This window comes from Bos mutus, chromosome 4, assembly GCF_027580195.1.
Source record: "Bos mutus isolate GX-2022 chromosome 4, NWIPB_WYAK_1.1, whole genome shotgun sequence".
Taxonomy (NCBI): domain Eukaryota; kingdom Metazoa; phylum Chordata; class Mammalia; order Artiodactyla; family Bovidae; genus Bos; species Bos mutus.
This window is the reverse complement of record NC_091620.1, coordinates 75,642,928-75,668,993: the sequence shown is the minus strand read 5'-3', so window position 1 is coordinate 75,668,993 and position 26,066 is coordinate 75,642,928. Positions and strand designations below refer to the sequence as shown.

At 35.9% G+C, this 26,066-nt stretch overlaps 1 protein-coding gene across 1 annotated transcript in view; it reads right to left on the bottom strand.

Moving 5' to 3' along the window:
- Positions 1-4,820: 4,820 nt before the first annotated feature.
- Positions 4,821-26,066, bottom strand: part of RSBN1L (round spermatid basic protein 1 like) — an 88,493-nt gene continuing 67,247 nt past the window's right edge. Inside the window, exons 4-8 of the mRNA XM_070369673.1 lie at positions 25,850-25,987; positions 21,753-21,895; positions 15,392-15,559; positions 10,049-10,157; positions 4,821-9,969 (exon numbers count right to left, since the gene is read on the bottom strand). Of these exons, the coding sequence (XP_070225774.1) occupies positions 9,328-9,969; positions 10,049-10,157; positions 15,392-15,559; positions 21,753-21,895; positions 25,850-25,987 (1,200 nt within the window). The 3' untranslated portion in view covers positions 4,821-9,327. The remainder of the gene's footprint in view (positions 9,970-10,048; positions 10,158-15,391; positions 15,560-21,752; positions 21,896-25,849; positions 25,988-26,066) is intronic.

Genomic DNA, 26,066 nt, shown 5'->3' with positions numbered 1-26,066 from the left:
AAAATGATTTCTGGCTGTTAGTACTTGAGGGTGTTACTAGCTCAGTCGTGCCCAACTCTTTGTGACCCCATGGACAGTAGCCTGCAAGTCTACTCTGTCCATGGAATTGTCCATGCAAGAATACTGGATTGGGCTGCCATTCCCTTCTCCAGGGGATCTTCCTGACCCAGGGATCAAGCCCAGGTCTCCGCATTGCAGGCAGATTGTGTACCATCTGAGCCACCAAGGAAGCTTGAGAAGATTGCTTAGAGAATTGTGATCTAGTTCTCCCTGGTGGTTTAGAGGGTAAAGCGTCAGCCTGCAATGCAGAAGACCCAGGTTCGATCTCTGAGTCACGAAGATTCCCTGGAGAAGGCAATGGCAACCCACTCCAGTACTCTTGCCTGGAAAATCCCCTGGACGGAATAGCCTGGGAGGCTGCAGTCCATGGGGGTCGCAAAGAGTCAGACACGACTGAGCGAGTTCACTTTCCTTTCCTTTCTTCTTTGTGGACCGATAACGTGACAAAGTTTCAGACACAACACTACAAATTAATACTGCTTAACTCTTCATTTGAAACTACAGAGCTAGGTTAAATGAAAAAAAAAAAAAAAAACTGATTACAAATGTTTTCCTATCTTATAATTGGTATGTATTAGTATTTTGGATATGTAAAAATAGGATTAAGAAGGATAGTTAATATGGGGAACATAATGTTCCAAGACTTAACTAGGTATTCCTAATTCAGTTGAGAGATCTAAACTATTTGTCCCTGGAATCTATTAATTGGGTACATTCGAAGTAGAAGAAAGCTTTTGTGTATGAGAAACCAGATAAGATTTTGTAGTTTAGGAAAACCTGTATTTGTGAAAGCATCACAAAGTATAATCTCTCATAGAGAAAAGGAGAAGAAACAGCATCACATGCAAAGAATCAGCTAGGCCAGGAGTCAGTAAGGTTATTTTGTAAAGGGCTGTATAGTAAATACTTAAACCTTTTGTAGGCCATATAGGTTTGTCACACCTATTCAGCTTAATTCATGTGGTAAGAAAGCAGCCAGACCCTAGCTCTGTTCCAATAAAAGTTTATGGACAATGAAATTTAACATTCTATGATTGCCACATATCAAAATATTCTTTTGATTTTTGTTTCAACTATTTAAAACTGCAAAAACCATTCTTACCTTACAGGCTATACAAAAAGCAGGTAGTGCTCTAGATGTGACCCATGGGCAAAGTAGTTTGCTGACCTCTGAGCTATAGGCCATAAAATAAGCAAAAGTAGAAATTTTTATGACACTACTAAGAGGAGAGGTGGGGCTGGTCTCCAAGGAAAGGAAAAGAGGTTTAGGTAAGATTTGTATGTAAAAGGCAGCACAATAAGCAACTTGTTTACACTTAAGTATCAACCAATCTTAAAGTGTCTGAAAGAATCCCAGAAAGTAGAACTCCTCTTTCTTAATTTGCTCAGTCATGTCTAACTCTTTGCAACTCCATGGAGTGGAGGCTGCCAGGCTCCTCTGTCCATGGAATTCTCCAGGCAAGAATATTGGAGTGGGTTGCCATTTCCTTCTCCATAATTTGGTCTACTGCCACACTAAATAAGCAACTTGACATAGCAGTATTATTGATGTGTGCCTCCCTGATCTGGACACCAGATATTTTTGTTTTTTCCTCACATCACCAAGGAATTAACTCAGTTCTGACACTATGTGGAGATAGAAGATAGAATCATATCCCATAAGCTAAGGTTCAGTCTCAGAAGACTGCACATTTTCCTTCCCCTCCCAACTTCAGATGCCAATCACATTCAGGTGGTCACCTTGCTTCTGACCTACTTGCTCTAAATTGCAGGTTCCTATGACCCTCTCAAGTTTAATTAATTTACCAGAACAGCTCACGTAACTCAGAAAAACATTTTACTTACTAGAACACCAGTTTATTATAGGATATTAACTCAGGAACAGCCAGATGGAAGAGATTCACCGGGCAAGGTATGGAGAAGGGGTGCAGAGTTTCCATGCTCTCTGTGCACACTACTCTTCCCCCATCTCTTCATGTTCACCAACCTAGAAGCATTCTGAACCCTGTACTTTTGGGATGTTATGGAAGCTTGATTACATAGGCATGATTAATTAAATCATTAGCCACTGGTGATTGAAATCATCTCCAGCCCTGGGGGAGAGAAGGGGACTGAAAGTTTCAACTCTAATCACTAGGTTGGTTCCCCTGGCAACTGGCCTCAAACCTAGGACCTTTCCAAAAGTCTTCTCATTAACATCAATTCAAAAGACACATTATTTACAGTTATCACTTGGGAAATTACAAGGGTGTCCAATTCCTGTGCAAGAAACAGGGATGAAAACTAGATATATATTACTTCTTAAAAGTCATATCACCACAGTCTCAGTAATTGGGATATACTTTAAAACATTAATGAAAGACACAGACATGAAATTATACTTAAAGGAAAAGCAAAACTAATGTAGTAATACAGCAAGTATTGCAGAAAGCTATCTTCTAGATTTTAGCTACAGGATACTTTATAGTAGAGATGTTTACTGATGGTATTTATAAAAAGAACACACTTTGCTTTGAGAAAGAAGCTTGAAATAGTGAAGCCATTAATTACCAGGTGGTGATATAACAGGTTTGGAGAAGGCAATGGCACACCACTCCAGTACTGTTGCCTGGAGAATCCCATGGATGGAGGAGCCTGGTGGGCTACAGTCCATGGGGTTGTGAAGAGTCGGACACGACTGAGCGACTTCGCTTTCACTTTTCACTTTAATGCATTGGAGAAGAAAATGGCAACCCACTCCAGTGTTCTTGCCTGGAGAATCCCAGGGATGGAGGAGTCTGGTGGGCTGCCATCTATGGGGTCGCACAGAGTTGGACACGACTGAAGTGACTTAGCAGCAACCTAACAGGTTGGAATAGGGGTAGAGGCAGAGGACTGCAGGCAGCCTAGAACAGTTTATGCTATTTTAAGAATCTAGATGAGATGAAGATCTGTGACTGTGAACATCTACTATAACAAAGAGCAGACAAATTATAAACAGTTCTGGGGTCAACACAAGAAAATATTTAAGGATACATTGTAGAGCTGATCCTTGAACAATGTGGGGTTTGGAGCACTGACCTCCATGCTGGCAAATCCACCTATAATTTACAGTTGGCTCTCTGGCCCTCCACATCCAAGATTCCACATTCTTGGATTCAATAACAGGTTGTGTAGGAATATGGTACAGGTTGAAAAATGTGTATTAGTGGACCCTCACAGTTCAAACCTGTATTGTCCAAGAATCAACTGTACACAGAGAAAAAAATATAGAAATCAGATTACCATGAGATGACTGTGTAGAGTGATACAACAGCAAAACTAGGAGGGAATGAAACAGCTAATTCTTGGGGACAAGGGTAAAGAGAATTTAGATTTGATAGCATGGATCATTAGGTAGCTCAGATGGTAAAGCGTCTGCCTGCAATTCGGGAGACCCAGGTTCAATCCCTGAGTCGGGAAGATCCTCTGGAGAAGGAAATGGCAAATCACTCCAGTATTCTTGCCTGGAAAAATCTCATGGTTGGAGCCTGGTAGGCTACAGCCTACAGGGTTGCAAAGAGTCGAACACGACTGAGCGACTTCACTTCAAGAAACCAAGGCTGACTGAAGTCACGGTGTCATGAAGATAGTTCAAGGACATAACCTAAAGACCTAAAGGGAAGAATCACAGAGACCCCCTTAAATGGTGGTGGTGGTTTAGTTGCTCAGTCATGTCTGACTCTTGCAAACCCATGGACTGTAGCCCACCAGGCTCCTCTGTCCATGGGGTTCTCCAGGCAAGAATACTGGGGAGGGTTGCCATTTCCTTCTCTAGGGGCTTTAAATAGTAGTGGATAGGTAAAAGACGCCATCCAAAAAAACCAATGAAAAACCCCACAACGGGTCATGAAGAGTTTTACTGAGTAAATGATCGATAACAAGTGTTACAGGGGTTAAATGGAAGTATTAAGACATGGAGCCACTGGATTTGATAGTCAACAGTTGGGAGAATCACTTCAGTTGAACAATTAAGAGAATTAAAATGAAATTGTAGTGAGATGAGGAAGTGAAGCAGAAGATTTCCAAAAACGTTGTTAGGAAGACAGAGGGAACAAGAGCATAAAGTCAGACTCAAAGTTTTTTTTGTTTAAGACAGACTTGAGATTTTTCACATAAGAATCTAATACAGTTAAAAACCAAAATTTCGGGATTTCCCTGTCATTCCAGTGGTTGAGAATCTGCCTTGCAATGCAGAGGACGCAGGTTCGGTCCCTGATCAGGTAACTAAGATCCCACATGCCTTGAGGCAACTAAGCCTGTGCACCACAACTACTGAACCCAAGCACCACAACAAAGACCAATGTAGTCAAATAAATAAATTTTTTTTTAAAAAAATTCAACCAAAGAAGAAACTGGGCAGAGTGGAGTGGGAATCGAACTGTCTAAAAATTTTAAAACACTGTTAACATAAAATATTAGCAAGTATATTGACTTGCCTCTGAGTCTGCACACTTAGTAGTATTCAGCAGTACAGTAGCAATGAACTTTATAGGGAAGTGTAAAGATTTAACATTTTAGGGACTCCCATGGTGGTCCAGTGACTAAGACCCCACATTCCCAATGCAGGGGCCCCAGCTTTGATCCCTGGTCAGGGAACTAGATCCAACATGCTACAACTAAGGTTCACAGTCTGCAACTAAAAAGAAAACAAACAAAAAAAAATCGTACATGCCACAGCTTAAAGATCCTGCATGCCCTGCAATGAAGACTGATGGCAACTAAAAGCTGGGGGAGCCAAATAAACATAAAAATATTTTTTAATTAACATTTAAAAACACAAATGCGTAAAATCTAAATCTCAAAATGTGTTGAAGATCCAGAGTTTCATATTTTAATAGTACAGTTCTTAGAAGGTAGAAAATAGTAATAGAGCATACAAGGTGTACAAATTCTACTTTTAATTTCTAGTTAACATAATTCAGTTTCCTACATTTTGTTCTCAGGTCATTCACATTCCCTGTTTGGGTCTGAAGTCCTGAAGGGAAGATATATGTAAAATTTTTAGCAAGATGTATTCCCCTTTCTTTCCCTGTTCTCCCAGTAGAGATGATACACATCTGTAAACTTAAAGGAGACATCACTGCTTTTAGGTTCCTTGTGCTTAACATTCTAAAAAACTCATTCCCATCTGCAGTATGCAGTGGGTTACAGGAAGAGCTGAACAGAAAAGCCAGGACAGAGATAGGATTTTATAGCTCTCCTGAGTTGTCCTCCTCGGAGAGGGCAATGGCACTCCACTCCAGTACTCTCGCCTGGAAAATCCCATGGACAGAGGAGCCTGGTAGGCTGCAGTCCATGGGTTCCCTAAGAGTCGGACACGACTGAGTGACTTCACTTTCACTTTTCACTTTCATGCATTGGAGAAGGAAATGGCAACCCACTCCAGTGTTCTTGCCTGGAGAATCCCAGGGACGGGGGAGCCTGGTGGGCTGCCATCTATGGGGTCGCACAGAGTCGGACATGACTGAAGGGACTTAGCAGCAGCAGAGTTGTCCTCCTTTCTTATTTGAGGTATACTGTCAGAGCCAAATCTTACCAAACATAACTCTTTCTTATGCACATTCTAATATAACTCTTTCATAGGACATTCTAAAACCAGTAAAATTTTGTTTACATACCAACAGAAGTTAAACAAGAGGAAAGAAGATTAAGAATGAGCTACATATAAAACCCATCAAGTAACACTTTACCAGGCTAAAAGTATTTTGAAAACAATGGCACTTTTGTCCTTTCTGCCTGAAGATAAAAACAATCATGTCTACAGGAAAAAGAGGCAATTTACCATTACACCCCAGCACCCATACCTTCCTAGTTTAGCAACCTTTTTTAAAGTGAGCTTTACCATTCTTTTCTCTGTTGACAGAAGTCAACTTTTCATAGTTTTTAAGAGAAAAAACAGTTTTCGGATTTGAATCACTTTCAAGATCTTATGGTTTCTGTTGAAGATAAACAAGAACTTTCAAATATGGTAAGATGAAAATAAAATGTCAAGTATAAGAATAATTACAAAACAAATTTAAAATATTACAATTATCAATTTTAGTATTTATTAAAAGATGGAAGACAAGGAAAATTCCTCTCCAACTTCAAAAATAAATCCTGCACCTTTGCTAAATGCAAAATAAACTGATATTTGCTTTACATGACAATGAAATTACCCCAAAAAATAACCCAAGTATACCAGAAGAGTGCTAATCTATTATTTACAAAGACGATCTTACCTGCTCTAAGTATTCAAGAAAAACCTGTTTACATTCAGGAACACTAATGAAATAACCTTGAATACTTAACCCAAGAAATAAAATATTTCCTACTTTCCATGACCAACCCTCCCCACAGTTACAGAATGGATAAAAAAATGAATATATGTGGAAGCATAACAGTATTTCCAATAACTTTATAACACATGCACGCACACACACAACCACACACACACACAGTGCTGTGCTAGATCAACCTAATCTTTAAGGTCAATAGCTGTAGCGACAAAGAAGATAATAAATATGGCTTTAGTAAAAGTTTTCAACCAAAGATCACAAATGCTTAATTCTTTTGATAGCTAACCTGAGTATGGAATATATATTACTTACCAAAAAGGATATGACCAAAAATAATTAAAAAGAAAAAAAAAATCTCTGTAGCAGACACCATTGAGGTACCTTAGTTTTGCTTTTTTTTTTTTGTAAAGGTCTGTATAGCAATTTAATAATTTACATAATAACATTTATTCCATATAGTGTAGTTCATATAGAAACTATCTTATGTGCTTTATTGTTCTGGTCCAAGAAACTGGAAATAATAGCAGAAAAGTTTTGTTCCGATAAAGAACTGGAGTGGACTAGCTAGGAAAACTTTAATACAATATTGAAATAAGAATTATTTGTGTGTAGCAAATGGAGCCAGTAAACTCTCAGGTTGCGTCTGGAGAGAATTTTAAAATTATAATCTGTAAGACAGGAAGATAAGCATGACTCAACGTAACAAGGCTGAATCTTGAAAATCTGGGTTCACTGACTTGTATTTCACCTCTACGGGGATGTATGCATTTTACAAAACAATTAAATTTTCAAAATATGGAGAAGTTTGACAATAGGTTAAATAGGAAACTACACTTAAAAAGTAACCACTCTGGTTGTTTTACATATGTCTCTAAAAGTTTAAGGCTCATATATTTTGGAGGGATATCCTAAAGACATTTTCTTACAGTATGGTCTCATGCATCTATGCATGTGACACTGGAAAACTGGAGCTAAAACAAACCTTGTTAAATATGCCACCCTTCACTTAAAAAAAGAAAAACCTAAACATTTTAATCACATTCTCTCTCAATTTTCAATACTGGTTTATTATAAACTTCTGTCTCTCCCCAAAGTAGGTGTAAATACATAAATTTAGCTTAAAATTGAAGATAAAGGTAGCGAGAAGCAAGATAAGAAAGTTATAAAACAAAAACCCTATTTACATTTCGATGATTTACATTTGATGATTACATTTGATGATGATTCCTTCCTCCATGAAAATTCATATGCTGCAAATAGATTGATTTCTTACAAACCACTGATATTTCTGTATAATATTTGCCTGCCCTTTTAAATTGGAGGTCAGAAATGACACCATTGCTACAGTTTATGATTTCTAGCGAAATGCCTTTAAGTGGCTTCTCCCTAATCAGAGAGATAAGCAGCTTTATGGGCCAGAGTAGAAGCCACTGAATGGGAATAGCTACACAAGCTCAAAAGGCAGCAGCACAAAGAACTCCAGCTGAAAGTAATCAACCAAAGCATGTGCCCAGAAAAATACCAAATTCAAATAGAAGAAAATAAATTGCAAATGCAGAGTTCTTAACATCAAAGCAAACAATAGAGACATTTGCTTGACTTTTATTACAATAATGAAAGCAATTTGAAACAGTGCTAAAGTCCATCATTGAAGAGATTTGTTTTAATCATCTTTGGCGAGGCACTGGCAATCTTGTTTCCTATGCCAGTTTTACTTTCCAGAGCTTCTTTTCAAAGAAAAAAAATCTAAGTTGTTTACTTTAGTAAGGTAGGGAGAGGGATGCTTAGAAAGATCAGGTAACAAATTTTATTTTGTTAATTATACTTCTGTATATGGCAGTTAAGTCACTGCTCTTATTTTAATATGCTATATTTGCCATCTTTTTCTCCTGTTCCTCAAGAAATATGTAATAAAATATTTTAACTGCACACAATTAAACTTTCTGTAACTGAACATTTTTTTCCCAGCTACTATTAGATACAGTATAGGTGCTGATTAATAAGAAAATTTTCTCAACTTCTTATTCCACACACTACAAAGAAAATTCACGTTAATAGGGCTATATAATCTGGCCACATAACTTCATTAGTTAGAAGGGTTAGATACCACTAAAATACCTTTTTTCTCCCAACTTATAACATTTTTCTATTACCTAAACTGCTTTCTTAACATTGAAATATTTTAAAATATATTCCAGGGAGTATAGGAAGTTTCACATACTCATTCAGCAATTTAAGAAGTTATGCAAAATATGGTAACACATATATATATTCCCATACATACACACACACACATAAATATACTTTCGTAACTGAATCTTGGTTTTAAAAATGCTTGCACAGTGTGGGAAACTTAAATATTAACTAGATTTGAATACATACACTTGCATTCCATTAGCACTTGATATACCAGCAAAAACGTAACAGGTGAAATAAATGATTTAAATGAATGGGTTTTTTTTTTTTTGGCAGACCCAACAGAAAACATATTTATTGTTATGAACCTTTATTAAGTGGCTCACATTTCAGTATAAATCACACTAAAAAGATTTTTTAAAAGCTATTTACACTACAGTGCTGACACATTTAAAGTGAAAAAAAAAAAAAACTGGTATAAATAAACTCTATGGAAAAGGCTTAATTGTCAAAAAGAATTCTGGCTCATATTACAAAAAATATATATATATATATATATATGGTAATGTCAGCTCTATTCTAAAACCTACAACTCCACTCAAATGATTTTTCAAAGACTGCTTTTGTTTAAACCTGCAGTGTTTTCAGTGCATCTGGCCCTAAGTGCTTTGCTACTTCACAGTTATGGACAGGCACTGAGGAATGTTACAAAGCTACTTAAACTATATTTTGTAACAGACTTGGGAGCAAGTCCTTGGCTTGCTTTCAGAATTCATGAATCTTTATTACACCATTCAGTTTAAGAAAAAAATTTTAAATGGTATGTACAAATTTAACACAAAATGTCATCGTCTTTTCTCTCTTGATTTGAACGTGTTGAACTATGTTGCCTTGTATCAACCAGACTTATGAGACTTCCAGGACACAATTCTTCCTTTAAATCTTTGTTGCTATTTTCAAATTTAGAGTCCACTTCAACCTTAAATTCTGTAAATTGAACATGATCCAATTTTGCTTTAACATTCTTGCTATCCATATTATTCGGTGCTCCAGTCTTTTCAGGAATATAAACATTCACAGGTTCTTCCTTGATTCTTACAGATGCAACAGGTTCATGTTTAATCTGCTGTAATTCATATTTAGAATGAAGTTTGTCTGAAAAAATAGAATCCAAGGAGGTTTTGCTTACAGCACAAATCGTGCTGTCAGTGTGAGGTCCAAGAACTGATGATGTAGAATCTGGTGATGTGCCTGTTTCATGAGTAACTGTATTCTGAGCAGGGTCCTCCTCTGAATGATACAACTTGAGCCGAACATGCCATGCTAAACTGCATACAGCTGAAACTGTCTTGAACTGATGAACAACATTTCTTGGAATAAAATAAATGTCATTATCATACAGCTGAATCCTGGCATAGCGAATGCCTTCCCTCCTCAGTTGATTAAGTTTTGCATCATCAACCCATTGGACACACTAAAACAAAACACAAAATACCAATAAGTCTTTTCCACAATAAAAATTAAATTGAGGATAATAATAGTTTTAAATATACCTGGGACAGTGGAGGTTCATGTAAATCTAACTGCATTCGTTGAACTACTTCTAAGAAATCTTCAGCATGAAAACAGATTACATCTTTGGTTATTCGGGGTTGATCAGGCCTAAAAAAGAACAAGAGACAATGAAGAGTCTGCCATTAATGTTTCACTCGGCTAAGTCCTTATTAAATTCAAAGCAAAAGGGACTTCCGTGGTGGTCCACTGCTTAAGAAGAATCCACCTGGCAATGCAGGAGACGTGAGTTCCATTCATAGTCAGGATCCCACATGCCATGGAGCAACTAAGCCCGCATACCACAACTACTGAGCCCACACACTCCGGAGCCTATGTGCCACAACTCCTGAGCCCGTGCACCACAACTAGAGAGTCTATGTGCGGAGATGAAGGATCCTGCATGATCCAAAAGATCCTGCTTGCTGCAACTCAATGCAGCCATATATATATATACACATACATGTGTGTATATATGTGTGTGTGTGTGTGTGTCCATATATATATGGACACACACACATATATATATTAATTCAAAGCAAAACTAGTTTAGGTCAAAAATCAAAGTATTATCTTAGAAATAAATTGTAATTAGAAGACCACTTTACATATTTAAACAAAGGATAACACTATGAGATTTAACCTAAATATGGATAAAAACAACTCATTTTATTATTTCTATAATATACAGGCATAACAGAGCAGAAACTTTATTCATTGATCAAGGAAAGGAGAAGAACAAAGGAAATTTTAAGGGGTAGAAGGAAGACATGTCATCAGGACTCTTGGAAAGAGGTGGGGATTTCCAGGAGCAGCCTCATCTCATTTTATTATGGCTATATGTAACGATGTTTTGAAAAATTAAATTGACTTGACTTGGTTAAATTATGCAAATCAAAAACCTAACTGTTTATAGTTAAGGTCAGTACTTCAACAAATTAAGTATGAAATTTAAAACACAACACAGAAGTCAGAGGTAAATATGGAGAGGAAGGGAATACATTCTTTCAATCTAGACGTATAACTGCAATGATACAGTAATCCCTAAACTCTTTTTAGTGCTTATAAAATAAACTGTTACCATTCTACTTGCGGAGGTTAATAGTATCTTTAATTATACTTCTAAAAACCCCCAAACTCTTCAATTAATTAAGAATATACACATACATGTTTATAAAAGATGCTCAAAATAGATTCTGGAATAAAATTCCAAGCAAAATAAATACCACCCCCCCAATCATACTGAGGCAAATCATAACCAATTTATTTTAATAAACTAGTGATAAAGAGAATATCTAAAACTTATGTGTCATATTAATATACAGGGAAAGAGCGTAAGAATGATTGCAGGCTATGTCAGAGACAATGCAAACCAGAAGAAAGCTGACTATCTTTAAAGTATTTGAAATAAAAGGTAAATCTAGAATTCTATACCCCAAAAAATATCCTTAAGAAAGTCTGAGATAAAATCATTTTCAGATAAGGACAAAGAATCTGTCACCAGAAGACTGCACAACAAAGAATGTTAAAGAACTTCTTCAGGCTGAAGGAAAATGATATTTCAATGAAAATGTAGATCTATTCAAAGGAATGTAGAATGCAAGTAACAGTAAATATAAAGTTATTTTATTCTTTTTAAAAATATTTTCAGAAATATATCCTTAATGCCAAAGTAAGCAACATATTGTGGGGGGGGGGTGAAATTATAGAATATAGAAAGCAAAATGTATAATAATAATTAGCACAGAGACCATAATTGGGGGCATGGAAAGATGGCAGTACACTGTTGAAAATTCTTACACATTACATAGAAAGGTATAATATTATTTAAAGATACACTATGATAACTTTAGGGCAACCACTACTAAACAAATAGTGGAGGTATAACAGTGCATGCTCAGTTGTGTCCAACTGTTTGCAGCTCCATGGACTGAAGCCCACAAGGTTCCTCTGTCCATGGAATTTTCCAGGCAAGAATACTGGAGCAGGTTGCCATTTCCTACTCCATGGGATCTTCTCAACCCAGAGATGGAACCCACGGCTCTTGTGTCTCCTGCCTTGGCAGGTGGATTCTTTACCACTGTACCACCTGCAAAGTCAGTGGAGGTATAATGAAAACACTAAAAAAGGTAAGAAAGAAAAGTGGGGAAAAAGAATGAACTGACATATGATATGGAGTCTTTCAATCCATAAACAAGGTGTATCTTTAACATTTCTATAAATCTTATTTTTCTCATTGGTTCTTTGTAGTTTTTAGTGTAAGTCACTTATTTAAAAAAATTAATCTAAGTATTTTATAATTTTTATTTTACTATAAGCTGGCATTTTTTCTTTTCATTTTCAAAATGTTTCCAAGTATTTACTGCTAAAATATAGTTATATACAACTAACTTTTCAATATTGTCTTATTTTATGACTTAGATAAATTCTAGTACTTCTTTTGTAGACTTAGTATTATCTCTACACACAATTATTTTACCTTATTCTAAGACCCTGTAATTCCATGTCTATGTATTTACTGAAATGAAGTTATATGTGCACACAAAGTCTTGTAAGGAAATGTTCATAAGAACTTTATTCATAAAAACCCCAAACTGGAAACAATTCAAATGTGTATCATCAGGTGACTGGATAAATCAATTGTGATATATCCATACAATGATATACCACTCAGCAACAAGAAGGAATGAACTACTAAGACACCTAACACTAAATTTTAGATTTTAGATAAATCTAAAAACCATCATGATGAGTGAAAGAAGTCAGACAATATATGATTCTATTTACATGAGATTCTAGACTAGGCAATGCTAACCTACAAAGACAAAAAATAGGTTAATAAATGTCTCAAGTTAGAGTAAGAATGGGGAGAGATTAACTGTCAAGGGATACAAGAAAAACAAAATGGTCTATATTTTAGTTCTGAAAGTGGTTAACATGGCTGTATATATTAGTGAAAACACATCTAACTGTATATTTATAACAAGTTTTGTATTATTGAATATAAATTATATTCCAGTAGTTGATTTTTCAAAAAACTGAATTCAAAGAGGCAACCTTAAATTTATAAATCTATGTGAATTCTGTCTTACTAATACTAAAAAGTGATATAAAATTGACCAACACTTCACAAGTCTATCTAGTTTAAGATCTCTTTATGAAAGTGAAAGTGAAGTCGTGTCAGACTCTTTGCGACCCCATGGACTGTAGCCTACCAGGCTTCTCCATCCATGGGATTTTCCAGGCAAGAATACTGGAGTGGGTTACCATTTCCTTCTCCAAAGATCTCTTTATAGTCTAAATCAATTGAAGTCTTTTATCTCAAATTCTGTTAAGCCAGGCTCTAAGATAAAATCAAGAATCTAATACCTAATGTCTCCTTGAGAAAAAAAGAACTCAAAATGCTAAGTTAAGAACACTAAGACAGTGCTCCAATTTCCTTAGTATAGCTTAAGTTAACAGCAAGAATCAATAATAAAGCGATCATAAACCGTGTTTGCATCAGAGCCATGAAACCATCTTAAAGTATCAACCAAATTATTTTCTTACCATCTTTAGTATAATACTAAGAGATCAAAGCAGCACTGGTAGATAAAGTAAACTGTATTTTACAAAAGTGAGAAAATTCATAACTAGCAACATCTCATTCCAAAATCTATCTCAAGAATATTCTTAAATCTGGTCCCTAATATATTTATAATTTGACAATAGGCTTTTTCACTGTGAAATTGCTAGATTCAAGTACTTTTTAGTTCAGTCACTATAGTGAACTATGATGGACCTATGAAGGACAGGAAACAATCTCCAACATCAAATCACATATAAAGTGGAGAAAAAGCAAACACGAACAATAATTAAACTTGAAAGAGATTTAAATAAAGTTAAGGCCAAGAAGCAAGAACATTTATCTCTGAGGAAAAATATAAATATGTGGCTAACTTTATTGAGTACTATCTATAAATCAGATTTCACTCTAATAAATTTTGATGCCACTCTTAAATCTTTTTACCAAACATTCAAGAAAAATCCCGTTAATTTGAAATGGGTTTGTTGTAATGATTTCCACAAACAAATTTGCCTTTACTCTTTGACAAAATTAGCATTTTAAACCAGATTATAGTAAGAGCTTTGAAACTGTATGGGAATCACCATAGATATTACCATTTAACTTAAACACAATTATAAATTATTATTATTGAATCATAAACTAATAAATTATTAACATCATTTTCCTAAAGAACTCATAGCGTTAGCTTGGTACTAGCTACTTTGCATATCTGAAATTGATAAAGCTTCCTTCATTTATGTTAAGGAAAAAAGTCAGTTTACACTGGCTTCCCCATTCAGTATTAATTTATAACACATTACTTTAAATTTTCTCTTTTGAACATAGGGTCAATTTTGTATTCACAACTCCTGAAAATACAATTTCCTCATGTAGAAAATACAGGCCATATTATTCAAAACATCTTAGAAATCTATGCAACAATATTGACACTTTATATTTTCAGAATTAGTTTGTTTTTACTTAGAAAACTTTCTTACATTCTAATTATTTAATTCAACTGCTTTAATAAGCAAAATAGCATATTTCAACTTAAGTTTCATACCCAAACAATACCCAATTTGAAAATAAAACCTAATTGACCAAAGTTACCTTATAGTATAAATATAGCTTTGCTCTACAGGTTTGATCAATTTAGTAAATGGAAATTCTCTTAATGTATGAGACAACCACCTTAAGTATATTACCCATTTTCCTTAAGAAAATTATCCATTTTTTCTAATCTATCAAAAGATTTAGTAACATTTGCAAGCAAAGCTGGATTGTTTACCTTAATATACTAAGGTAAACAAACACTTAATAGATACCAAACCTGAAAAAGACAGCAAGTTAAAACAGTATAAAGAAAAAACACAAGAAGCTAGAGTCAGTTCTGAAATCAGACTGAGCTCTACCACTTATGAGCTATATGACTATGATACTACTTGATAGTCCTGAGTCCTTAGTCTCTTTGTGTAAAAACTATGAGCCAAAAAGCAGAGAAAATTAACTGAACATTTGTAAATGGACATATAGTAAGCACCAAGTGAACCTTGGGTTTTCCATTACTGTATGTAAGACAACTGTTTTCAACTCCAGTCACGTAGAAAATCAAACTATTTCAGTCAAATCCAAAAGACAGAATCTAGATTCTATCAGCTGAAAATCTTTAGTGCAATTACACAAAAACAATATCCAAATACAGGAAAATTAAATCTTTTTCCCCACATTAGGAAGAATTACTGAAAAACTTCTCAAGAAAAAGTTTCGAAGCCATTAAATAGCAGTAGTTAACATATACCACTCTCCGCAGTGCACAGCCTTCAACACTCCAACAGCAGCTGTAGTCTGTCGTTCAAAACCTTGTCCTATATGATCTGCATGAGCTCTTGTTCTGTCTTCAAAGAGCATTTCACGGGGCTCACTAGTTCGAGGTAGGTACTGCAGGTTTTTTATTTCATTGGTAGTTCTGTTTAAAAAAAAATTACATATATATATGTAGATAAAGAGACAGAGGTAGGCTTAAATATTAAGGCTTAACTGCCTTCAAACGTTTGTATTAAGGCATTCACAGGTTTAACTTTTTAAAATGCATTAATATTTACCTACTGTAAGTCAGGTACTACCTGGGCATTAGACCTAGTCAACAAAACAGCAGTGAATAAGACAAATTCCTTATTCTTGAGGGAGTTTATATTCTTATGGGAGAAATACCGAAATATAAACAGCAAGAAAACACTTGGCAATAAGTGCTTCCATAAAACACACATAGTTTACCAGAAGTAGGAGGGAACAGAAAACACTTTAGCTCCACTGTGGAGAACAGACATCTTCCACTGGCCCTCTCCTCCACCACGCACCTTCTAGAATCCATACGTATACAGAAACTGTTTACCACCTAGCCTCACGCACTGCAGAAACCCTCTCAAATTTTGCTGCAGAAGGGGAACAGGGTGAGAAGAATTTACTTTGGGAGTCATCATCTTATTTATCAGCCTGTATGATTTTTCTTTTGCTCACACAGACAAATCAGGATTGCCCCCATTATTTTCTTATCTCATCCTAGTCTATCCCCTAGAGTCACTCTTCCTTTTGTTTCTCTTTATTTCCCACCCTCAATCTCTACTACTTCACTGCTCTTTGCGCACTCTTGTCTTAAAAGTTTTATACAAACATTCACAGAGACACACAGACACATATGCAATGCTTTAATATCCTTTTTTCCTGTTTGTGATTAATGTTTTACAGATATCAGAAAGCTAGACGATGATGTTGCTTTCTGTGAAAAGCTAACAGGTTTTCAAACAAGCAAGTCTGCTCTCATTATACCACATTCTAATGAATTGAGACTTATTAAAAGCATTTGCAAAAAACAAAAGCATTTGGCACAGTGCCTAAGGCAATGTTCTCATCAGTTGGTAAGACTATAATGTGATGGGAAATGACCATATATACCATGGATTTTAATCCTTGAGTTCCTCAAGGGGCTGGTGAACTCCCTTAAATTACATGTAACAGTCTATGTACATCTGCATTGTTCTGGGGAGAGGCCTTTGGATTCTCTAAATGATTGATAAATTTAAATTAATCATTGAAATACATACCAAGTTTACCATTTACTCCCAACTTAAAAATGAACTTGTAAAAATTTGATTCAACAAAAATTTATTTATTAACCACCAGGCATTTTGTTTTGGTGCTAGAGACATTAGTAACAAGCACAACATTGTCCATGCTCTCACGTAACCTACATTTCACTCTATCACCATTTTCCCCTATTTTTTTTTAAATAATAAAGAGAGATCATCTTTACATATGTAAAAAAAAAAAGATATTACTTCCCCCAGGATCACCTACTCCATTCCCAACAATGTTAACCTAATGTACATTTTTCTACACTTTTCTCTGTGCTTACATATATATACTCTTATACACGTTTTTTATTTCTTTTCATAACAATAGAATCTTACTTAACATATACTCTACATTTAGCTCTTTTCATCAGATATTCTTTCAGCGCAAAAGACAAAATTCATACTATGAAATTAACTATTTCATTGCGTTCTTCTATAAGTGAAAGTGAAAGTTACTCAGTTGTGTCCGACTCTTTGCAACCCCATGACTATATACAGTCCATGGAATTCTCCAGGCCAGAATACCAGAGTGGGTAGCTGTTCCCTTCTCCACGGGAATCTTCCCAACCCAGGAATCAAACCCAGGTCTCCCGCATTGCAGGCAGATTCTTTACCAGCTGAACCACCAGGGAAGCCCCATTCTTTCATAGGAATATACCAAAATGAATTCAACCATTCTAATAATGGACAATGAGATCATTTTATACTCAATCTCACTATAATAAATGGTGCAACTAACATTCTTATATATTTACCTTCAGTGCATTTATTTTTGGGGACAGAGTCCCAAAAGTATGGATCATAGTTCAAAGAGAAAGAGAGAGAGAGTGTGTGTGTGTGTTAAGCTTTATGAGCTATTTTACTTTTAAAAAATGATTTAAAAAAATTATTACAGAAGCTCACCCATTGACCAATAATATATATGACCCTGTTTCCTCACATACCTACCACCCTGTAATATAATCTCTATTAATAGTTTCTGCCAATGTAATGGGTAAAAACAATATCCCATAATTCTCTTAACATACACTTAATATACAATTGGAGAAGTAACTCCACACTTGACCTTAGCCAAAAGGCCGAGAAGCGATGAGAAATAACTCCAGAAAGAATGAAGGGATGGAGCCAAAGCAAAAACAATAGCCAGCTGTGGATGTGACTGGTGATAGAAGCAAGGTCCAATGCTCTAAAGAGCAATATTGCATAGGAACCTGGAATGTCAGGTCCATGAATCAAGGCAAATTGGAAGTGGTCAAACAGGAGATGCCAAGAGTGAACGTTGACATTCTAGGATCAGCACACTAAAATGGACTGGAATCGGTCAATTTAACTCAGATGACCATTATATCTACTACTGTGGGCAGGAATCCCTTAGAAGAAATGGAGTAGCCATCATGGTCAACAAAAGAGTCTGAAATGCAGTACTTTAATGCAATCTCAAAAATGACTGAATCATCTGTTCATTTCCAAGGCAAACCATTCAATATCACAGTAATCCAAGCCTATGCCCCAACTAGTACACTGAAGAAGCTGAAGTTGAACGGTTCTATGAAAACCTACCTACAAGACCTTTTAGAACGAACGCCCAAAAAACTGTCCTTTTCATTATAGGGGACTGGAATGCAAAAGTAGGAAGTCAAGAAACACCTGGAATAAAAGGCAATTTTGGCCTTGGAGTACGGAATGAAGCAGGGCAAAGGCTAATAGAGTTTTGCCAAGAGAATGCACTGGTCATAGCAAACACACTCTTTCAACAACACAAGAGAAGACTCTACACATGGACATCACCAGATGGTCAACACCAAAATCAGCTTGATTATATTCTTTGCAGCCAAAGATGGAAAAGCTCTATATCGTCAGCAAACACAAGACCAGGAGTTGACTGTGGCTCAGATCATGAACTCCTTATTGCCAAATTCAGACTTAAAAAAGTGGGGAAAACCACTAGACCATTCAGGTATGACCTAAATAAAATCCCTTATGATCATACAGTGGAAGTGAGAAATAGATTTAAGGGACTGGATCTGATAGATAGAGTGCCAGATGAACCACAGACAGAGGTTTGTGACATTGTACAGGAGACAGGGATCAAGACCATCCCCATGGAAAAGAAATGCAAAAAAGAAAAATGGCTGTCTGGGAAGGCCTTACAAATAGCTGTGAAAATAAGGGAAGCGAAAAGCAAAGGAGAAAAGGAAAGACATACCCATTTGAATGCAGAGTTCCAAAGAATAGCAAGGAGAGATAAGAAAGCCTTCCTCAGCGATCAATGCAAAGAAATAGAGGAAAACAACAGAATGGGAAAGACTAAAGGTCTCTTCAAGAAAATTAGAGATACCAAGGGAACATTTCATGCAAAGATGGGCTTGATAAAGGACAGAAATGGTATGGCCTAACAGAAGCAGAAGATATTAAGAAGAGGTAGCAAGAATACACAAAAGAACTGTACAAAAAAGAGCTTCATGACCCAGATAATCACAATGGTATGATCACTCACCTAGAGCCAGACATCCTGGAATGTGAAGTCAAGTGGGCCTTAGAAAGCATCACTACGAACAAAGCTAGTGGAGGTGATGGAATTCCAGTTGAGCTATTTCAAATCCTGAAAGATGATGCTGTGAAAATAAGGGAAGCGAAAAGCAAAGCAATATGCCAGCAAATTTGGAAAACTCAGCAGTGGCCACAGGACTGGAAAAGGTCAGTTTTCATTCCAATCCCAAAGAAAGGCAATGCTAAAGAATGCTTAAACTACTGCACAATTGCATTCATCTCACACTCTAGTAAAGTAATGCTCAAAATTCTCCAAGCCAGGCTTCAGCAATACGTGAACCATGAACTTCCAGATGTTCAAGCTGGTTTTAGAAAAGGCAGAGGAACCAGAGATCAAATTGCCAACATCTGCTGGATCATCGAAAAAGCAAGACAGTTCCAGAAAAACATCTATTTCTGCTTTATTGACTATGCCAAAGCCTTTGACTGTGTGGATGGATCACAATAAACTGCGGAAAATTCTGAAAGAGATGGGAATACCAGACCACCTGATCTGCCTCTTGAGAAACCTATATGTAGGTCAGGAAGCAACAGTTAGAACTTGACATGGAACAACACACTGGTTCCAAATAGGAAAAGGAGTATATCAAGGCTGTATATTGTCACCCTGCTTATTTAACTTATATGTGGAGTACATCATGAGAAACACTGGACTGGAAGAAGCACAAGCTGGAATCAAGATTGCTGGGAGAAATATCAATAAGCTCAGATATGCAGATGACACCACCCTTATGGCAGAGAGTCAAGAGGAACTAAAAAGCCTCTTGATGAAAGTGAAAGAGGAGAGTGATAAAGCTCAACATTCAGAAAACAAAGATCATAGCATCTGGTCCCATCACTTCATGGGAAATAGATGGGGAAACAGTGGAAACAGCGTCAGACTTTATCTTTGGGGGCTCCAAAATCACTGCAGACGGTGACTGCAGCCATGAAATTAAAAGACGCTTACTGCTTGGAAGGAAACTTATGACCAACCTAGATAGCATATTCAAAAGCAGAGACATTACTTTGCCAACAAAGGTCCATCTAGTCAAGGCTATGGTTTTTCCTGTGGTCATGTATGGATGTGAGAGTTGGACTGCAAAGAAAGCTGAGCGCTGAAGAATTGATGGTTTTGAACTGTGGTGTTGGAGAAGACTCTTAAAAGTCCCCTGGACTGCAAGGAGATCCAAACAGTCCATCCTAAAGGAGACTAGTCCTGGGTGTTCAATGGAAAGACTGATGCTAAAGCTGAAACTCCAATACTTTGGCCACCTCATGCAAAAAGCTGACTCATTGGAAAAGACCCTGATGCTCTGAGGGATTGGGGGCAGGAGGAGAAGGGGACGACAGAGGATGAGATGGCTGGTTGGCATCACTGACTCGATGGACGTGAGTCTGAGTGAACTCCGGGAGCTGGTGATGGACAGGGAGGCCTGGCATGCTGCGATTCATGGGGTCGCAAAGAGTCTGACACGACTGAGCGACTGAACTGAAGTGAATATACGATTGACTACCTAGGGCCTATTTATCTATTGGGTTTTTTTTTTTTTTCCCCACATTTTTCTTCTCATTTAGAAATGCTCTTTGTATATTATCTTTAGTCTGTCACATTACAAATATCCAGTTTTGAGCTTTGTTGTGTTGATGTCTTTTTTCTCACAATAGTATCACCATTACATTCTTGCATCTTTGTTTAGGAAGGTCTCTCTTAAGCTTTTTATTCTGATATTTTTATTCTTTTTTTTACTTATTATGTTCAAGTCCCTTACTTGCTATATAACACTGGGGTTATGGCTTGGTTTCCCTTCAAATGGACTTCCAATTATGCCAGCATTATTCATTAAATAAACTTTTTTTTCCCCATTTATCTTTTTTTAAGTTCCCATTATACTTTGATCTATTTGTGTACTCTATCCTATTCCAGTGATCTTTTTGACCTTTATGGTAATTTTTAACGTTGAGTAAGATGAGGTCCCCCCTCACATGTATCTTCTCTTTCACAGCTTTCTAGACTATTTGCTGACTTTGTTATTCCATATGAATTTTAAAATTATTTTATCCAGTGCTGGAAGTGTGAGTCCAAATGAATCCTAAAATTCTAAAGGACTACCATTTGTATTCAATTCAGAGTACAGATCTAAACATCTGCTTAGATCTTTTTTTATATTCTCCATAGATGTTTTATTTTCTTAAAATATTATTTAAATTTGTTTCTGAATATTTATTCAATTTATTCCAATACAGGTTATAATGTCCCTGTTGTGAATGACATTTTTTCCCATCTCTGGTTACAATTTGTCATTTGCCTGTATTTTTCATGTTTTATTTATATTTGATATTTATAAGAAATTATATCAGCATGGATAACCATTTTTGAATTTACATTTCAATTATGCTCTAAACTTTCCCTATCTTCTTCCTCCAACTTTAAACAAATGCATACATAACAATGTATAACCACTCATTCCCAGCAATAAACATTTGTATCCAACATACCTTTTCCTTTTGAAAGGTGACTTTGGCATGTCAGCCACAGGGATCATCTGTTCTCCCGGGCGCACCCACATGATGGGACCATCATCACTATCTTTCCGACTCTCTAATTTTAAACTAGATAGTGTCCCCCAGGGCAGTGTACACTAGAGGCAAATAATGACATAGAAATCGATTATTTTTTAAAACGAATCTTCAAATATACATTAAAGACTACTGTGTCCTTCACAAAATTTCATATATACATTTGAATTAGGTACCTGTTTTAAATATATTTCTATATATTCATAAGTTTACCTTCAAAATATTCTATTTCAGATACATCAAGAGAGTAATTATTCTTGGATGGTTTCCCCCACTTCTCCAATTCTGCAAGAGGTATGATTCACTGTATTCATCATTTGTTACTCTTTTTACCAAATATATGGGTCATATTGTTAAGCAGGAAGTTAAGCATGAGCACAAGGGGTGGCCTGGCTGAAAGGGATACAAGCTGATCTCTAAAACCCATACTCTTGCCTGGAAAATCCCATGGATGGAGGAGCCTGGTAGGCAGCAGTCCATGGGGTCGCTAAGAGTCGGACATGACTGAGCGACTTCGATTTCACTTTTCACTTTCACGCACTGGAGAAGGAAATGGCAACCCACTCCAGTGTTCTTGCCTGGAGAATCCCAGGGACGGGGGAGCCTGGTGGCTGCCGTCTATGGGGTCGCACAGAGTCGGACACAACTGAAGTGACTTAGCATAGCATAGCATAGCATAGACACACATAGGCGAGTGTACAGATATGCTACAAAATTAACCAGAGACTTTTCCAACTCCTGCACATGGGCACTAGGCCCACAGTGGATACAAAATAACCACAGGGTCTTCCCCAAGTAATCTTAGGCAGTTAGGAGCTCATTAAGGGTTCATAAAAATACTATATCTGATTTTAAGGGACTGAATTTTAGAAAGATATCAACAACACAGCCACTGTTATATGACTTGCAATTGTCAATCGGCCTTGTGTTGTGTTGTATGCCCATTTGCATTCCCTTTCATTGATTGGTGGTGAGTACAAGCCCTATTTTGCAGAGGGCATAACCCAAAGGAAGAAACTGGAAGTATAAAAAGGGGGAACCCAGATGGAAAAGGAAGACTCCTTTGGGGTGGGCCTGCTCTCATGGTTTGGGGGTGTCTGTCTAATAAAAGATCTGCCTGCTTGAGCTGAACTGAGCTGTAACTTGTCAGTTGTCTTAAACCCTTTACTCAGTCGTTGCAAATTTTTATTGCGACGAGGCAAGAACCAAGGAAGAAAAATAAATCAACCTGACAATATAATGTTAACAAATTGGCAAAATAAGCAAGTTATCTTCCATGACAATCTATAAAAATGACCAACTGAGTTTTAAAAAATGGATACCTCAGATAAAAGAGGGTTACCTCTTTGAGTAGTTAAAACCTAACAGAACAAAGAGGAAAACTAAACCAAAATTAAAATTTATTTCTATGTAGTAGTTTCTTAAAGAGGTTGCTGGTCTAAAACCAGGGATTAAAATCTTTGAAAACAGGAGCAACCGAGAAATGACCAAGAGTCACTGTCCATTGAATGGTGAAAAAATGGGTATTTATAAACTTTACCCCCCTTTTCAAAAAGGGGAGGTTGTCAAATTACATCTCTCCAGAAAGAATGCATTTATTTAGCTCATTTACTTTTAAAATTAAAATCTGAAATATAAATATTTAAATGATTTTTTTCTTCTTTATTTCTTAAATTATGAAAGTATGATAACATTTACAGGAGACTTAGAAAATACAGAACAAAGTTACATATAGTTCTAGTATATATTATAGTTTTTTAAGTAAATAAAGATTTTTAGTTGTAGTTTCAATATCAAACTCTCAAAAATTAATAAAATTAATAGACAGAAAAGTAGAAGAATACAGGAGACCTGAAAAGCACCATGAACCAATTCAAAATAATTAAGATTTATTGAATTTTCACACAATGAGATACAAATCCTATTCAAGTTCCCACAGACTATATAAACCAGGAGAAACTGGAACATATCCCAAGACATAAAACAGTGCAAAAATTTCATCATCTGAAAGTATTGAAATCATACATAATCTGTTCTCTTATCACTGTGGAATTATGTTAGAAATCAATATCAAAAGGTATCTGAAAATAACTCACATATTTTCAAGTACAATGTGATATTTACCAAGAGAAATCTTTGACTTACCATTGGAAAAGCCTCAATAAAGTTAAAAGATGGTGATTATAGGAAAAAAAGCATTTAAGTGAGAAATTAACATCAAACATACTTTTAAAAACCCATCTATTTGGAAATTAAGCATCCACTTTTAAATGACAGGTGTATCTAAGAAGCCATAACAAGGAAAATTAGAAAACATCTGTAACAAAATAAAAATGAAAAAAAGAATTTATCAGAATTTGCTGCATGCAGCGGTAGCTGCTCAATGCAATTAAATATGATGTGGACTCTTAAAAATAACGCATGAAAACAAATAATGGACACTAGCTTAAAATGTTCTGAAATTTGAACAAAATCTGTACTTTAGTTAAAAAAAACTGTATCGCATGTTAATTTCCTGTTTTCCAGATGCACAACTGAATTATCTTGTAATTTTTTTGTCAAATATAAATGCCCAGGCATTTTTTTTCCCCCTTCTCCAAAGTTCCAAATGTGATTCTAATGAAGCAGCCATATTTAAAAACAATAGTATGATGATCTTTAATTTTTATTTAGCTTGTTTCACTTTTTCTATTTCACATTTGGTGCTCCCATTTCAGTTTATGTTTCTAAACTATGTATATATATATTTTAGAAAACTTATGAATTTTTGCTTAACTAAAAGTTTCATGGCATTTTGGTTCCACTTGTTTGACTAAGTATGAATAGAATGCTAGGTCTAATTTATAGTCACTCAAAACTCTGATATAGTTCCATTTATTCTAGCATCTTGCATTGCAGCTACAAGTCTTGAAAGCTTATTATCTTAAGAAATTTTTAAAAATAAATTTGAACGAGGCTTGAAACTTCTAATTCAATTCTGAGAATATAAAGGAAATGCTATGTTGTAAAAGAAATGATGGTATTTTTAAAATACCACTCAAATGCAACCAAATTCCATGTCCCTAGCTGGGAGAAACAGACAAGGAACCAATGGTTTAAAAGGAACAAAAAAGGAAATAAAAGGAAAATGGAGTAGGATGAAAAAGGAAAAGATATATATACACACATAGGCTAGAAAATTGAGTGAGAAGTTAAAAAGACAGAGAGAGAGAGAGAAATGTTCTACAGAATATGTAGCAAGTATTAGAGATAAACTAATCTTGTCACACTTTGACCTCTGAATTACTGATTAAATAACTGACCTAACTACATAGTTCAGAGATTTTTCTCTCAATAGGACAGTGCTAGCAGCCCATAAGAAGAAATATTTTCTGGAATGTAGGAACTGCTGGGAAAAGAAAGAAAAAGGAAGAAAGGGAGGAAAAAATAAAGGAGGAAGGGAAAAAAGGAAGGGAGGAAAGGAAGAAAGAAAACAGAATCCGGCTCAAAATCATTTAAAGAATTTAAAGCGGTCTTAAAGCTGCATTGTTTAAATACCTTATTTTATTGATGAGGACACTGAAGCCCAGAAAGTTTAACTGGTTTGCCCAACCCAGCTAGGATCTCCAAAGCTGAAATACAGTTATACAACTTGCCAGGCCAGTTTTCCACACACCCAAACTGTCACTCCCCAGTTGCAAACACTGTGGGAAGCATCTATCCTGTACTTCTTAAATCCTCTGGCACTCAAGTTTATAAAAAGGTGATAAACCAATGGAACTTATTTTCCTAAAGTGGCAGCTACAGGCAAGTATCATTTTCTGATCTACCACTCAGCTTTGCTATTAGAATTAGTACCTGAGAGTTACACACACACACACACAAGAATTACTTTTAGTTTCTCACCTCTTCTTCCCTTCCTGCCAAATCAACTGAAATCAAAAATTTTATAATTCTGAAGAAGCCATGATTTGAATCACTTGTAGCATGAAAGTTAACACCCATGACTTAGACTGCTTCACATTGTTTTCTCTTACTTTTAAAAATGGTGAATCTTCCAACATGTCAAGGAACTCAGGGAAGTAATCTCCCACTTCTTCATCAACTGCTCCCACCAAGCTGATTTGTCTCATTGGGCCAGCTCTATAAGTACCGTGAGAATATGTTCTTTTTACCTGAAGGATATGGATTTAATTACATTAAACATAAGACAATTCCTGTTACCACTGCATAATCCTAAATTATGTATGCTGT